Genomic DNA, 17143 nt, shown 5'->3' on the forward strand with positions numbered 1-17143 from the left:
ACTATTATCCACTGTTACTATAGACACCATCTCTCCCTACTATACCTGCTATCCCAGTCACACTCCCTTCCCAGAGACTATTATCCACTGTTACTATAGGCACCATCTCTCCCTACTATACCTGTTATCCCACAGTCACACTCCCTTCCCAGAGACTATTATCCACTGTTACTATAGGCACCATCTCTCCCTACTATACCTGCTATCCCACAGTCACACTCCCTTCCCAGAGACTATTATCCCACTGTTACTATAGGCACCATCTCACCCTACTATACCTGCTATCCCACAGTCACACTCCCTTCCCAGAGACTATTATCCACTGTTACTATAGGCACCATCTCTCCCTACCAGGGTCGGACTGGGGGGTCCGGGGCCCACCGGGACTGGTGTCCAGGGCCCCCCTCTGGCCCCGCTACCTACTTGTTCGGCGAATCCCTGCTCGGCGCATCGCGCATGCGCAAACGGCGCGCATGCGCAAACGGAAACGGCGCTCGGCGCGCATGCGCAAACGGCGCTACTATGCGCCGAATTATTTTTTAATATTTTTAAAAAACAGTTTGGGAGAGGGGGACTGGCCCGGCGGGGCCCACTAGGGTCGGGGCCCACCGGGTATTTTCCCGGTATCCCGCCGGGCCAGTCCGACACTGCTCCCTACTATACCTGCTATCCCACAGTCACACTCCCTTCCCAGAGACTATTATCCACTGTTACTATAGGCACCATCTCTCCCTACTATACCTGCTATCCCACAGTCACACTCCCTTCCCAGAGACTATTATCCACTGTTACTATAGGCACCATCTCTCCCTACTATACCTGCTATCCCACAGTCACATTCCCTTCCCAGAGACTACTCCTTACATTGCTGATATAAGTGGTCTTGTTTTGTTATCCCCATGCTCAGATATTAAATTAGTGGTGCATTATTGAACTTTCCCTCTCGCTATCAATATAGAAAAACATAATTTTTATATATATTTTCAAGACATCAAATTAGTTTTCTGCTAAAGGTTTTTTATAACCATTTGCAAGAAACCCAAACTTATTTCTCTGAAGGACATTTTACAGCTGTCAGAACAAATCAGAGGCCTCATCTGTGTGTTTAGATTTAAATGAGATAAAATAATTGTATTTCCGCACTGGGCCGGCTCTGCAGACTTCTCCACATGTAAAACAGAGGTTATTATTAAGTGGCCCATTCATTTATGTCTGCGCATGAAAAACTGAACTCATTTCAGCTCTGGAAAATGCTTTATCGGGGCAGATGATTCTTCTCTGAACTCAGGTTTCCAATCTGAAATGTCTCTTATAATCCCCATGTGTTGGTGGGAGGGAGATGTGCCAGACACATGCTGATATATAGAGAGGGGATGTGATTAGTTGGATCTCTGTGTATTTAGTCAAAGTATAGTTATGTTATGTTAGTTATGTTTTAAAAGGAGATAGCTAAAATAATAATACCATTTTCCTTATTTGTCCTTATTTTGACAGGTATTCCGTCTCCGATCATTGTGACCTGGGCCATTTGCAAGCTTTTCTATGAAAACGAACAGTAAGTAAGCTGTGTATCTGATTGGTTTGGAGATTACCCAATCAATGAATAACTTGAAAATATAAACAGCGCTTTGTGGTGTCATCAGTTATAAGTGGTGCCAAGTGATGTCTCTTGTGTCACATGATTTACAGGTGTATATTAATAAATGAAATAACCCCTGATTTATTTATAAAATAATATTGGAAGACATCATGAAATCCCTTGGTGACTTCTATTATTCTTATACATGGTGTCCAGGTTGTGGCCTCCAGTTTTTGTCTGAGGGCTGCATGTTGGACACCCTATACATTGCAAGGCCTCTTAAAATAGCTAGGCTCATGCTAGGTGATATTATGGCTGTGGGTAAAGTCACATTCTCCACTAGGGGAGTCCACCACTGCAGTAACACATGGGACAGTTTCTCATTGATTTCCCATTGATAGGCACTTGGAAGTGCAGATGCAATTATGGTGGGGGGGTCCTCCAGCTGCAAAGAATGTGCAGCATCAGACTGGGGGACTGTTTCTGCCTCCGGAGGGCCCCCCCCCCCAGCCACAACACCCCTCCACCTCCCCAGGCCTCCAGCCACAACCTCTCGCCTCCTCCCCAGGCCCCCTGTTCCAGCCACAACCTCTCTCCACCTCCCCAGGCCCCCCCATTCCTACCACAAACCCCCTCCATCTCCCCAGGCCCGCCCCAGCCACAAACCCCCTCTACCTCCATAGGCCCCCCACTCAGGCCCAGACTGGCAATCTGTGGGTTCTGGCAAATGCCAGAGGGGCTGTTATAAGTTGCCATAGACACTCACTATATTTTGGACTGGTGGGAGGCTGTTTGGGCTGCTGTGTACCTGAAATGCCAGGGCCTATTTTGAATCTCAGTCCAGGCCTGCCCCACCCCAGCCACAACCCCCCCACCTCCCCAGGCCCCAGCCACAAACCCCTTCTACCTTCCCAGGCCTCCATTTCCCCAGGCCCCCCGCCCAAGCCACAAACCCCCTCCATCTCCCCAGGCCCCATCCCAGCCACATACCCCCTCCACCTCCACCTCCCCAGGTCCGGCTCCAGCCACAAACCCCCTCAACCTCCCCAGGCCCCCCGTCCCAGCCACAAACCTCCTCTACTCCCCAGGGCCCCCTGCTCCAGCTCCAGACCCCTCATCCCCCACCCCTGATGGTACCTTATTCTTTTTGTGCCATGAATGGAGCCAGGGTTCATAGTTTGAACTTGGGAGTGGGTCTAGGTTGGAGGCGCCCAGTCTGAACCTGCACATGTGACATTAGCCAAAATATTTTTATTAATTTCCTGGTTCTGCTCCCAAGTGTAATTGGGGATGTACCAAAAGCATTTAAGGGTGTTTCTAACGCATTCACATTCTTTTTCTTCAGGTGTTGGATTGGGAAGGAGCCGGGGAAATACATTGATTACATATACCAGGGGCCGGTGATTCTCGTACTTCTGGTAAGTGTGGGGCACATTGGATAACGGAGCTTTTGTGTTCCCCCTCCTGTAAACTAACCAGTGGGGTCACTGTCTCATTTTCATTTCTCCGTCATTTCTATTTAGGAAAGCGTGAGAACGCCAAAAACATATCCACTGCCATTAAGCAATGCAGGACTGCCGTTTTAGTGTCACCTGAAGTACAAAAATAATAATTTTTTGTACAGACATGTGGGGCAGATTTATTAAGGTTTACATTTTTGGGTTGAAAAAAAACTTGAATTGTTTGAGATTTATTATACATTATACCCTGGAAATAGCTTGAGTCCGAAAATCCCCCATCTAAAACCTGTCGAGGTCATGTAGGAGTCAATAGCAGAGGTCCCTTGAACCATTTGTAGATGTTACGAGTACTGATGGGCGAATAAATTTGCCAGGAGTGAATTCGCAGCGAATTTCCGTGTTTTTGCCGCAAGCAAATAAACTGAGAAACTCCCACAAAAATTTGCTGGTGTCAAAAAAAAATTGGACTCGCGTCGGAAAGGTCGCTCACGACAAAACCATCACTCGCCAACACTATTCAGACTCCCATTGACGCGAGCGTCAAAATTGGATTTTTGCAAAAAAAAAAACAGGAGAAATTCTCCCATCACTAGTTACGAGTCTGCATGATGTTCAAGGTTTGGAAAGCTCCAATAATTTGAACGATTCAAGTTTTTCCCACAGAAAACTCGATTAATTTGAGTTTTCAGGTTTCGGACTCGAGCTCACAGAATTTGTTTTTTCCCATTCAAGTTTTTTCTTAAAGGAAAATACCTTCAAAACGAATACTTCAAATAGAATGATTTTAGCGTACGATCGAACGATTTTACTTCGATGTGTGAAGACTTAGAAAAATGCACTTTGGCAGGTTTAATTTGGCGAATTATTGAAGTCGAAGTTTTTTAAAGAGACAGTATTTCGATTATTGAATATTCAAATTATTTTACTTCGAATCGAATTTGAAGTAGATTTGAAGTCGTAGTATCCTATTCGATGGTCGAAGTATCCAAAAAATTACTTTGCATTTCGAATTTTTTTACTTCGAAAATTCCCTCGAATTCACTTCGACCCTTGATAAATCTGCCCCTAACTGTAACAGGAAGAAGTGTGGAAGCAAAAGACACAACTCTGCATGTTAATTGGCTCATGTGACCTAACATGTTTGGTTTGTTTGTGTGCACAGTGAATCGAACGATCCCAAGGGCGGGACTTATTTTTAAAATGGCAATTTTCTATTTATGATTACCCAATGGCACATACTACTAAAAAAGTACATTATTATGAAAATGGTTTATTTACATGAAGCAGGGTTTTATACATGAGCTGTTTTATGCAATATATTTTTATACAGACCTACATTGTTCGGGGGGTATAGTTTTCCTTTAAATAAGAAACCATTCGGGTTGTGAGATCATACGTGGTAACAAAAAAAAACCTCGACCTTTGATAAATAACCCCCCAAAATATACATCCCCGCCCCCAATTTACACTTGGACATGTTTTTTTCAGACACAGATGACAGTATGTCCTTAAAAATGATTTTGTGCTGAATCTCAGTTTATTTGATTGAAAACATGTGCGGGTCATAAAGGGACACACATCCATTATCTTCCCCTGCAAAACATTTATTCCTTGAGATGATCTTCCGTTCTGCGACAAGCCTCGTTATAGGAAAGTAATGAGCCTCTCTCTAAGTACACTTTACCGCTAGATGTTTTTCCAGAATTCATCAAATAAAATATGCGCACAAAGTGGTTATATATATATATATATATATATATATAGATAATGCTGAATATCCCCATCTATTAGGAAGGAAAACATTAATTGTTCTTTACTACTTTTTATTTTGTGAACTCATATTATTTTTAAAAAAAACAGATCCTATAGAGAAATCTATTAAGAGTCAAAATATTGTGTTTTCATTATGATTTTAGCCAACGTGATATTTTGGTCCCTAAAAGGGACCTTTCTCAAGGCCTGTAGGGACCGTAATGTGACATTGGCTGTACAAGCATCTTCTAATATACTTGTTTTGATTTTTCAAAAAATCTTGGTGTTGCTGTTGTTTTTAGTACAGGTATGGGACCTGTTATCCAGAATGCTCAGGACCTGGGGGTTTCCGGATAATGGGTCTTTCCGTAATTTGGATCTTCATACCTTAAGTCTACTAGAAAATCATGTAAACATTAAATAAACCCAATAGGCTGGTTTTGCTTCCAATAAGGATTAATTATACCTTAGTTGGGATCAATTACAAGCTACTGTTTTATATTATTACAGAGAAAAGGAAATCATTTTTAAAAAAGTGAATTATTTCATTAAAATGGAGTCTATGGGAAATGGCCTTTCCGTAATTCAAAGCCTTCTGGATAACGGTAACCGAATAACGGATCTCATACCTGTATAAATCTGAAATACTTACCGTTCGCTCTGTCACCCTCCTCTCCGTTGCTCTCCCGCCTGTCATCCTCCCCTCCATCGTGTTCTCCTCCCTCCCCTCCATCACATTCTTCCCTCCGTTACGTTGTCCTCCCTCCCCCTCCCCTCACTTTCTCCTCCCTCCCCTCTATCGCATTCTCCTCCCTCCCCTCCATTACGTTCTCCTCCCTCCTACCCTCCGTCATGTTCTCCTCCCTCCCCTCTCCATCACATTGTCCTCCCCCCCATTTTGTTGTCCTCCTCTCTGTTGGTTTCTCTTCCCTCCCCCCCCCATCATGTTGTCCTCCCCTCTGTTGCCCTCTCTTCCCTCCCCTCTGTCACGTTGTTCCCCCTCCCCTCAGTCACATTCTCCTCCCTCCCCTCCGTCACATTGTCCTCCCACCTCCGCTTTGTCGCATTCTCCTCCCTTCCCTCAGTAGCATTCTCCACCTTCTCTCCATCACATTCTCCTCCCTCCCCACCGTCACATTCTGCTCCCTCCTTCGCGTTCTCCCCCTCCCTCCATCATGTTCTCCTCCCTCCGTTGCATTCACCCCCTCCCCTCCGTCACGTTCTCCTCCCTGTCACGTTCTACCCCCTCCCCTCCGTCACATTCTCCTCCCTCTGTCGCGTTCTCCCTCTTCCCCTCCATCACATTCTCTTCCCTCCCGGGTTGCCTGGCCCAGCCCTGCCCTGTACCTGTACTGTTTCCCTTTAAACATTTCTGAAGTGTAAGGAGAATAATTTCACTGAAATGGAAATGTTTATGCATGATTTCCATCTGCTATAGAATACTTTGGGAAAGAACCTGAGCCAGACAGTGGCTTTTAATCACATCTATCATTCCTTATGCTAAATTAAATTATGCCTTGTGAATATACTCCTCATGTCAGACTGCCTGGGATAATGGGATTCACATGAGGAGCTTTATCTTCTAATTCACATGTGTAGCCCAGCTCTGACATGACTCTGTGCTATGTACAAATGGGAGGGTATAAAGCAGCTCAGAGTCTGGATGTTACAGATAAATACAGTGTCTCTATTACATTAGCTCTTACCTGCCAGAGGTCTGGACTTTATAACGCTGCCGATTGTCTGACTGTATATTAATCACCATTGGCTTTAGGTAACTGAGATAAAGTGAGCTCCTCTTCTCTTTTATGTCAGGCCAAGAGAATGTATTGTCTCTGCTCCTGGCTAATAGCTCAGAATTATCTGTCTACTCAATACATAGATCATTCTTATGTCTGCTCACACTCAGCATATATATATACGTATATATATTTATTTATTATAGAAATCACAGAATATTAAAGGAAATATAAACCCTCAAAACAAATAGTTGCAAAATGGCTCAGCACGTTTGCATTTTACAGGTATGGGACCTCTTATCCAGAATGCTCGGGACCTGCAGTTTTCTGGATAAGGGACTTTTTCGTATTTTGGACTTCCATACCTTACAGGGGTTGTTCACCTTTATATTAACTGTTAGTATGATGAAAAGAGTGAAATTGGTTTTCATTTTTTATTATTTGTGTTTTTTGACTTATTTAACTTTTTATTCAGCAGCTATCCAGTTTGCAATTTCAGCAATCTGGTTGCTAGGGTCCATATTCCCCTAGCAACCATGCACTCATTTGAATAAGAGACTGCAATATGAATTGGAGAGGCCTGAATAGAAAGAGGAGTAATAAAAAATAGCAATAACAATACATTTGTAGCTTTACAGAGCATTTGTTTTTATATGGGGTCAATGACCCCAATTGAAAGCTGGGAAGAGTCAGAAGAAAAAGGCAAGTAATTCAAAAACTATATAAAAAAAAAAATGTTATTGCACTTTTTTTAAGTAAAGGGTAATTTTTACTTGACTTCTATAAAAGCCCAAATTGTAATGCGCTCTGTGGATCAGGCTGCTAGTTCTGCAGTGATATAAACACTGAGCTTCGCACATTATGTCTGACCCCCATAGTGTGAGTCTCTGATGGAGGCAATCTGGCTGGAGAATTGGCTGGTAAGTGTCGGTTCTCTAATCCTAATAGGGGGCAGCATGGGGGGGGGGGTCCATGCTGCACAAAAGTGAGTTTAAAAAAATTGTTTGCAAAATATCTGAGATGTACTGTATGTTTATTTGTGTCTTATACTATGAGTGTGGATACTGGGGACCTGCCCTGACTTGTGCGAATTCAGTATTTCAATATTTCTACCCCTTTTTATTTTGCAGATAAATTTTGTATTCTTATTCAACATTGTAAGAATTTTGATGACAAAACTGAGAGCTTCAACTACGTCTGAAACAATACAGTATAGGTAAGAGAAGCACAGTATGAACTGCCTGCTGAATTGGGCTTCTAGTAAATGCTGTCTAAGATCCACAACTGATGATAAATCATTCAGCAGCACTTTGACTGGTTCAGCTAAGCACCCTAACTGGTTCCTGACTATCAGCTAAGCACCCTAACTGGTTCCTGACTATCAGCTAAGCACCCTGACTGGTTCCTGACTATCAGCTAAGCACCCTGACTGGTTCCTGACTATCAGCTAAGCACCCTGACTGGTTCCTGCTATCAGCTAAGCACCCTACTGGTTCCCTGACTATCAGCTAAGCACCCTGAACTGGTTCCTGACTATCAGCCTAAGCACCCTGACTGGTTCCTGACTATCAGCTAAGCACCCTAACTGGTTCCTGACTATCAGCTAAGCACCCTGCCTAGGGATTGCCAATGAACAATCAATGTCTATGCTCGCGCTGAACTGGTTCCCGGCTATACAGAGTGCGTATATAGCACGCCCTGCACTGGTTTCCGAACATTCAGCTTAATGGGCGACGCTTAACTATTCCCGTGCCCACAGTCCGAGTCTATAATCATCTGAGACACTCCCTATCTAGGTTGCTATGTTGAGATGACCTAGTCATGAAATATCACCATCTCCCTAGACTCGTCTAACATTAAGAGGCTGTACCCCTACATTTCTGAGTGTCCACGCACGGTCTATGGAGTATGTATATCCACATATCCGCCCCATTCTTATATGTTATGGAAATGGTGAAAGACACCTGACACTCCCATATTAGTACAGACTGCGCAAACCGGCATTGTCTGCTCTTTACTAGCTTCTGAATAAACTAAACCTTTCCTCAGGGACCTCTACCTACTCCCCCTCCCCCAACTGTACATCAGTCAGTTGACCCATTATGCTCCCGGGTCCCCAGCAGAAGAAGGGTCTGCTCTGTGTGTTCTTACCCCCTTGGGTAGAATGAGTATACACATATATATATATATACGCATATAGTAGAAGTCTGTGCTCACTGCTGTCTCTTGCAGGAAGGCCGTGAAGGCAACTTTAGTCCTTCTCCCTCTTCTGGGAATCACCTACATGCTCTTCTTCGTCAACCCCGGAGAGGATGATGTTTCTCAGATCGTCTTTATTTACTTCAACTCGTTTCTGCAGTCCTTTCAGGTGGGTGATTTTCCTGGTCCTTTCCATTTCTAATCATGAGAACCAGCTCATGTGTGGGGGCTGGGCTTCAATGACAATAGGTATGGTAGCAATTACAGGTAATGATAAGTACTCCCAATAGTTACCCATGAAGCGCACATGCGTCTACATGATGTTGCGATACACGGACTTATTCATTAATACGCTGTTATATTTTTATTTTCAGGGTTTCTTTGTGTCAGTATTTTACTGCTTCCTTAATGGGGAGGTAAGTACCTTATCTGGGGGGCTTTTGTCCAATGGTTTGTATAACTGTAAGGCTAATGTTACACACTGAGTCATTTACCTGTGCTGAGTTCAGTTTCACTGCATTTGATTCCAGATCCCACACTTGCCTTACACCCCCTTTCTGTGGTGGCCTAGGGCTGCAAAATTTTAGGGGCAGCATGCTAAGGAGCACTGGGGACTCAAAGCTCAATAGAGCTCCGCTGCTCGAGAGCGTGCTCACACGGGCATAGCCACATTTCTCATCCTATGTGCAGGCGCTAGGACCATGCGGGGGTGAGTGTGCATGTGCACGTGAAGATCCGGCGCAACAGCCGCCTCAAGCTGGTTCTCAAGGCTCTGGTCACTAAGGAGACCCTGGTGCAGGTGAAAGGGTGTGGAGCCTCCGGTTCCTTCAAGCTCAACAAGAAGCAGCTGCAGAGCAAGGAGCAGGCCGCCACCAAAAAGAAGGCGCCAGCTGCAGTAGCAGTCAAAGCCAAGAAACCGGCAGCCAAGAAGGCAGCCAAGTCCCCATAGAAGCCCAAGAAGGTGCTCTCTTTCCCCTCCCTTTCTCCTTTTCTCTCTCTCTCTTTCTATTCCTCCTTCTTTGTCTTCGTCCTTCTCTCTCTGCCATCTTCTCTCTCCCCCCTCCCTTTCTCCTCTCTTTCTTCCTCCTTCCCTCTCATCCCTTCCTTTCTCCTTCTCTCTGTCTCTTCCTCCTACTCTTTCTTCCTCATTCTCTCTCTTTCTCTCTCTCTCTCCCCTTCTGTTTCTCTTCTCTCTCACTCTTCTCTATCTCTCCCTCCCTTTCTCTTCTTTCTTTCTTTCTTTCTTTCTTTCTTTCTTTCTTTCTTTCTTTCTTTCTTTCTTTCTTTCTTTCTTTCTTTCTTTCTTTCTTTCTTTCTTTCTTTCTCCTTTCTCCTCCTCTCTAACTAGATATTACTAGCTTCAGCAACCCCCCAGCCGCAAAACATGTGTTCTCCGCTTAGCGTATTTTACCTTGCCTCTATTGACCAATACCTTTAGTTTTGACTTGCATCAATCCATTTAGCGTAATTTATTGAATTTAGAGAGCACTTAATACATGCGACCCGAGTATTCACTCCCTTGTCCCCGCGCTTTTCTTCCAATGGCGCACACGGCGAGATTAATTATCCATGGCAAACCAGTATTAAATGGCTCCTATTACTACTTATGTAGGGTGTATACATCCCATGAGACGTTGAGGCACACTGTGTAAGGCTAGTGTATTGCACCATCAACTAAAATGACAAGGAGAACATTACAGACATTGCAGATAGGTAGGTGGTGGAACTAAGGCAAGATTCGATGCAGATACGCATGAGGAGAAAGCACAAGATTGAGCAGATTTAAAATAATGGCAGAGATATTAAGACCTGATGATATAACAGTACCTGTAATACCCCCGGTCTGCGGTCTCCAGCGTCTCGAGCGACACCGTAATATATATACGGATAGCTGAGCAAAGGGTTGTGGCTTCGGTATCTCGTAAGACACCAGTATGGGATATTATGAGCCAAGACTGCACTATTTGCCTCTGTAAAATTTTTTAATGGTACCACCAACTGTTCTACAATGTTCTCCTGTTTTTACTTGGGATGAAAACACAGACCTTACAAGTTAACCTCGTAGTGACCGTTTATTACAAGTGCTCGGGACGTATGAGGCACTTAATAGATGAGTAGCCCGTATTGCACACTGACAGTGCCCCTTATCAGTGTACAACTCTGTGCTTACGACGATTACAGTTACATCTCATAAACCCTGCTGAGTATTATAAAGAATTATTTACAAACCAAAACTCGATCTTCGTTTCTCATGTGTCTGCAAATTTCAAAAAATCCAAATACAATACGCAGTGAGTCGCCCAACTTGGAGTTCAAACGAAATCCCAAGGTGAGTATTGAGGCACCCCTGTGAGTCAGTCCATGTTGTTTGCTAAACAAACGGTTGAGGATCACTACTATTAGTCCAACAGGAGGCCCATGGGCCATATGTGGCCCTTCAAGACACTTTTATGGCCCCCAAGGCCAAGATCTTCATAGTCCTCTTTGTATAATATCATTTTTATATAACCCGGCTCCTAAACATGGGAAATAGAATGTTGAGTGACACTGGTAAATACCATTTATTGCAAATGCCAATGAGATTTGTCTCTGCTAAAAGAGTTAAATCGCCTTGGCTGAATTTCCCACAGCGAATCAACTGAACTCATGGCGCTGATGTAGCAACAGTATATGGAAATGAGAATCATAGGAAACCGCAGCCGTTATTCCGGGTATTCTCTCTCGCATGCACCATATGGCACATGTTATATATGAACCAGAAAGAAGCCAATATCTGCAGATATTTCCATTACATGTAGAATCCAGAATATTCACTGCTCATGACTCACACACAGAATATTAATACTCTGGGATAGAACAGAGTCATCTGGATTATTAGATTTCCAGGGGAATAAAATGAAATAATTATGTGTGTATATTTGTGTGCACAGACAATTGGATGGTACATTTTCAAAAAGCCTTTTATCTTCTGCTATAAAGGGGTTATTTACCATTGAGTTATCTTTTAGTACGACGTAGAGAGGGATATTCTGAGACAATTTGCAATTGGTTTTCATTTTTTATTCAGCAGCTCTCCAGTTTGCAATTTCATCCTGGTTGCTAGGATCCTAATTACCCTAGCAACCATGCATTTATTTGAATAAGATACTGGAATATGAATAGGAGAGGCCTGATTAGAAAGATGAGTAAAAAAAAGCAATAACAATACATTTGTAGCCTTACAGAGCATTTGTTTTTTAGATGGGGTCAGTGACCCCCATTTAAAAGCTGGAAAGAGTCAGAAGAAGAAGGCAAATAACTCGGAAACTATAAAAAATAAACAATGAAGACCAATTGAAAAGTTGCTTAGAATGGCCCATTCTGTAACATTTTAAGGGGGTTATTTATTAAAATCCGAATGTTAACGTTTATGGATTCTGACTTTTTGCAGCATATATATATATATATATATATATATATATATATATATATATATATATATATATATATATATATACATACAAAGGGAGTGGAGTGCACAACCATAAGAGAAACTGGATACCTGGGTGCTAGTCCGTAACATATAGATCCATTCTGCAAATGAATGGGATCTTCAATAAAACCTCCACTTGTTTAGCAATATCGACTTGTCGTGAATATCCTTGGAGTGCTTTCAATATTTGCAGAATGTATATATATATATATATATATATATATATATATATATATATATATATATATATATATATATACACATAATAAATCTCAAAAAAATCTAGTTTTTTTTTTCCTCTAAAAATTAAAGTTTTCTAGTAAAAAAAACTTTAATATTTTGAGACTTATTATACCTTGTTGCTGCAAAAAGCTCAAATCCAAAAAAAACTCCATCTAAGACCTGTCAATGTCCTGTATAAGTCAACGGGAGAGGCATCAATTTGAAGTTTTTGTGGTCTGCGCTGGGTTTAGCCCAAAAATCCGACTTTTTCAGGGTTTTTGGACAAAATCTCGAAAAATTTGAGAAATTCTGGAAAAAAAAGTCTAAAAATTTCAAGCAATTAGGGAAAAAGCCCGAAAAATTCAAGCGATTCAGGTTTTCGCTCAATTTTATCGAGCTTTTCCCGCAATCCAATTAAATTGAGTTTTTATTTATACTGTAAATAAGCTATGTTTGGTCATGGTTTTTTTTTTTTAAGAAAATATGAAATAAATTCGGATTTTAGTAATTATTTCTTACAAGTTAACTTGAAGGTGAACCACCCCTTTAATCAGTTTAAGGAATACAGTTGCTAAATGTGCCCATGTGCCTGTATCCAAAAAATCACACAAATTGCTCACAATTGCAGGCAATGAATTGTGGGTAAGAAATCAGGGAAATTTGCATGTGGATTTTGCACCGTTTCATACATGCACCCTGTAGTCCCATCTGTCTATCCACATGGGTGGGCAAGTAAGAGGAATCTCTGCGACATTTGCACGGCTAATAGTAGTCACATTAATGATTAGTATTTAGTAGTCATTAGTATTTCCAAGCCATTAGCACCTCTCCTTTATTATCATGGCTAAATGGAAGCTTTATTGCCAGTGACAGGGCTAATTATGGAGAAAGATTGGATTATTACCGGCATCTGATTTTCATTCAGTTCCAAGAGCAGAAAATATATCTTTTTTTTTGGGAATTTCAGACTAAGGATGGGCTTTCCTATGCAAATGTGATAGAATGACTGTTACAAACTCCCGCTGCTCAATAGACAAAGCCATAAGCAGTAGCCTTGATTCACACTCAGTGTCCTGGACACAAGACTCTAACGTGCCCGAAGATGACGGGCTATTAAAAAAATATGGTCAGCGGTCAATCGGTAGGACATCTTTTCACGAAGATTGAAAAATTCCAAATATGTATTTTAGTAACTGTCAGTTTCATAGTTTATAAACCACTGGGCCAGGAAATATTGGTGAATCTCAGATGTTCTAACAGCAGCCCAAGTAGCTGTGACCACTTGTTCTAGAGCCCACATCTTCAGTCATTTCTGTGTCATTTGATGCCACTATTGACAGTATAGTCTTTGTTGTAGTCTCACACTATGTGATTGATACCACAATGGGTAGTATAATTCTTGATATAGAATAACACTTTGTGATCAATACCTTTATTAGCCATATAGACATTGTTATAGACTCACACCATACAACTGATACCACAATTGGCCGTATAACCCTTGCTTTAGACTCATACTATGCAATCAAGGCTTTACTGGCAATATAGACTGTGTTATAGACTCACACCATGCAACTGATACCACAATTGGCAGTATAACTGTGTCACAGACTCACACTATGTGATTGATACCACAATGGGCAGTATAATTCTTGTTATAGACTAACACTTTGTTATCAATACCTTTATTAGCCGTATAGACATTGTTATAGACTCACGCCATGCAACTGATACCACAATGGGCAGTATAACCCTTGTTATAGACTCACACTATGCAATCAAGACTTTACTGGCAATATAGATTGTGTTATAGACTCACACCATGCAACTGATACCACAATTGGCAGTATAGTCTGTGTCACAGACTCAAACGGTGGGGCACCAGTGGTGTGGCCTAAAGCATGTGACATGTGTTTTTACACGTTACAAGTTAGCTGACATGCCCTTCGTTTCTCTCTCAGGTCCGGTCGGCTGCAAGAAAAAGATGGCACCGTTGGCAAGACCACCATTCTCTGCGGGTTCGGGTAGCCAGAGCAATGTCCATACCAACGTCTCCCACCAGAATCAGCTTTCACAGTATAAAGCAGACGGCAGCCGTCTGATTGTAATACCGCAAGAGACCACTAGGTTTCCCATTCATTGCCCTGAGGTTTCTTTTTGTTGTTTTTTTTTGCACTTTGTGGTGCCCTTGCGTGTTTGGTGGCCATACATTCGTACATGAAGCTTTATCCCTGCGAGGTGAGCAACACGGGAGATGGACTGAGAACAAACGGCTGGAAGGCCGAGCGCCTCTTTCTGAAGAACCACTGGGTGGTGGAAGCACAAACTGTAGAAGGCACCTGGGTGCCCCACCCATTGAGTTTCTTCTTCTTTGTTTTTTATTTAAATGTTGTGATTGGACGGTGAATTCAGCTCCGTTTTTTTCATTGGTCGGAAGGTGGTTTTGCTGCAGATATGACTGTATTTTTGCCAATGGGTAAAATATTGAATATTTTCATAGGCGTGTATTTATAAATATCTTTATGGACACAAATGGAAACGAACCAAACCCCCATTGGTTGTTTTCTCCGCGCTGTTTATTGTATTTGCTAGGCTGCTTTTTTTAGGGAAGGGCAAGGAGGAGATTCGCCCGGTGACACAGAGGGAAAATCAAATAAAAGTGTAAAGGAAAGGAGTGGGATTTGTTTAGTATATTCATCAAGTGTGGCCCTCAAGTTGTTATTGAACTGGACCACCAGGTCAAAATTCAAGATTTATGTCATTTCCCCCCACCCGTTGGGATGGGACCCAACCTTCCTTCAATGCATGTTTAGGTGCACTTGTAGCAACCCACATAGCAACCAATCAGTAGGCACCATTTACTGGTCTACTGTTTCACAACAAAGTTCTAATTGGTTGCTATGGGTTACTAGGCCTGGAGCTAAGCTTCGCAGATAGTTGTTCAACAGAACCACAAAATTGACTTTCGAAATCCACGGAAAGCTCAGAAAGAGACCAGAGACAAATGTTTTTGGATCACTGCCGTCTCTTCTACATCTTACAGAATCATTTAAAGGTGGACACCCCATTAACCTAGTTATGGCCCCCCACTAATTATACGTGTCCAAGTGGAGCGCTCCATGACACCGTTGGCAAGAACCAGAGAGAGAGAAAAGGAGGTAAGTGTTTGGGCCAATCAATTGCCGCTGAAAAAAGAAGCCTAAATATGGAGACAAAAAAAAAACGAATTGAAATAGGAGAAATTGTGCCTACATTTTGGGCAGAAAACAAGAAAACTAGGACTGTGATTTTTTTTTTGTACCAAATTGTATCAACTGTTCTATTAATGGGCTGTGTAATAATTGTGTTTTATTATTGTATAAAGTTTAAAATACACCAGTTAAAGGGTAAATCTATCATCATAGACTGCAGAGTCCCATATTTATTGGACGTTCCCAAACCCAAAGAGAGAAAGAGATTTGGGCCCTTATAGGAAATTTTTTCCTGCTCAGTGTTCAAAGTTCTACTCCTCCTGCCTCCATCTTATTCTTCTCTCCGCCCTGTTCCTGTTTTTCTCTTCCCACCTCATTGCCTTGCTCCGCCCCTCTACTCTGATCCAGTGTAAAGATGGCAGCTTTATATTGTCACATTTTTTAAAGGTTTACTGCATTCATATGGGATTGTGTTGGGTTTTTATTATGAATATCCACATTTTCTTGGGACTGAAGCGCAAGTCTTTGGTCGTCCAGATGTTGATGAACTCTCAGCAGCTTTCTCCGTCAGGCTTGCTTGGAGTTCTAGTTCAACCATAATCTGAAGGGCTGAAGGTTTTCTGTAGTTGTCTAAAACGTCAGCACTGGTGTAGATACCCTTTGGCAATGGGAACACCCAGGGGCAGATTTATTAAGGTTCGAGTTGTTTTTCCCTTAAAAGTTCGAGTTTTCGAGTTGTATTTTTTGGTCAAAACTCATGTTTGGGTTAAAAAAAAACTGAAATTGAGTTTTTTTTGTTTTTTTTAGAACTCAAATATTCGAGATTTATTATACCGCGATCCTGGAAATAGCTCAAATTTGAAAATACACCACCTAAAACCTGTTGAGGTTCTGTAGGAGAAGTCCCTGGAACCATTTGAAGATGTTAACATCCTGCTTGATGTTCGAGGGTTTTTTTCTGAGGTTTTAGCCCAAAAATTCGAATCGAGAACTCAATTAGACTGATCCGAGTTTTATTTATTTTTTCGCTGAAAACTTGATCAATTCGAGTTTTCAGGTTGTGGGACTCGAACTCGCAGAATCAGGTTTTTGCCATTTTCTTAAATAAGATACAATTCAAGGTCATTCGAGCTCATTCTAAGTAAATAAGAACTCTAACACTCAACCTTTGATAAATAACCTCCCAGTGTCCTTTGGGTGGTGTGGAACTACTATTCCCATCATCCACTGGGTGCAGTATATAAATATATATAATTCCAAGTAAACTTTAGGAGTTGTAATAATTCTATAAGAATTAGAAGGAATTAAGAATCACATCAATGAATATGAATTATCTTAGGATCGTGTCCCCAAAAAGCAGAAATTAAAAAGCAGATCCTGAGAATCTCCTTAAAGGACCAGTAACATGAATTTTTTTATTAAAAAATTCGTTAGTGTAGAATGATAAAAAAACACAAACACATATTAAACTTTTAAACCGCTAATCGCTTTATTAAGAAATAACTCACTGAAACTCCGCTTGCTCTCCT

General features: G+C 41.8%; 1 protein-coding gene across 2 annotated transcripts in view; it reads left to right on the plus strand.

Moving 5' to 3' along the window:
- crhr2.L (corticotropin releasing hormone receptor 2 L homeolog) overlaps positions 1-16358 on the plus strand; it is a 191128-nt gene extending 174770 nt beyond the window's left edge. For both annotated transcript variants that reach the window (XM_041565759.1, XM_018266794.2), the window contains 6 exons: positions 1495-1555; positions 2925-2997; positions 7661-7746; positions 8763-8898; positions 9104-9145; positions 14385-16358. In XM_041565759.1, coding sequence (XP_041421693.1) covers positions 1495-1555; positions 2925-2997; positions 7661-7746; positions 8763-8898; positions 9104-9145; positions 14385-14525 — 539 coding nt within the window. In that variant the 3' untranslated portion in view covers positions 14526-16358. The remainder of the gene's footprint in view (positions 1-1494; positions 1556-2924; positions 2998-7660; positions 7747-8762; positions 8899-9103; positions 9146-14384) is intronic.
- The last annotated feature ends 785 nt before the right edge of the window (positions 16359-17143 follow it).

This window comes from Xenopus laevis, chromosome 6L (genome assembly GCF_017654675.1).
Source record: "Xenopus laevis strain J_2021 chromosome 6L, Xenopus_laevis_v10.1, whole genome shotgun sequence".
NCBI classification, from domain to species: Eukaryota; Metazoa; Chordata; class Amphibia; order Anura; family Pipidae; genus Xenopus; species Xenopus laevis.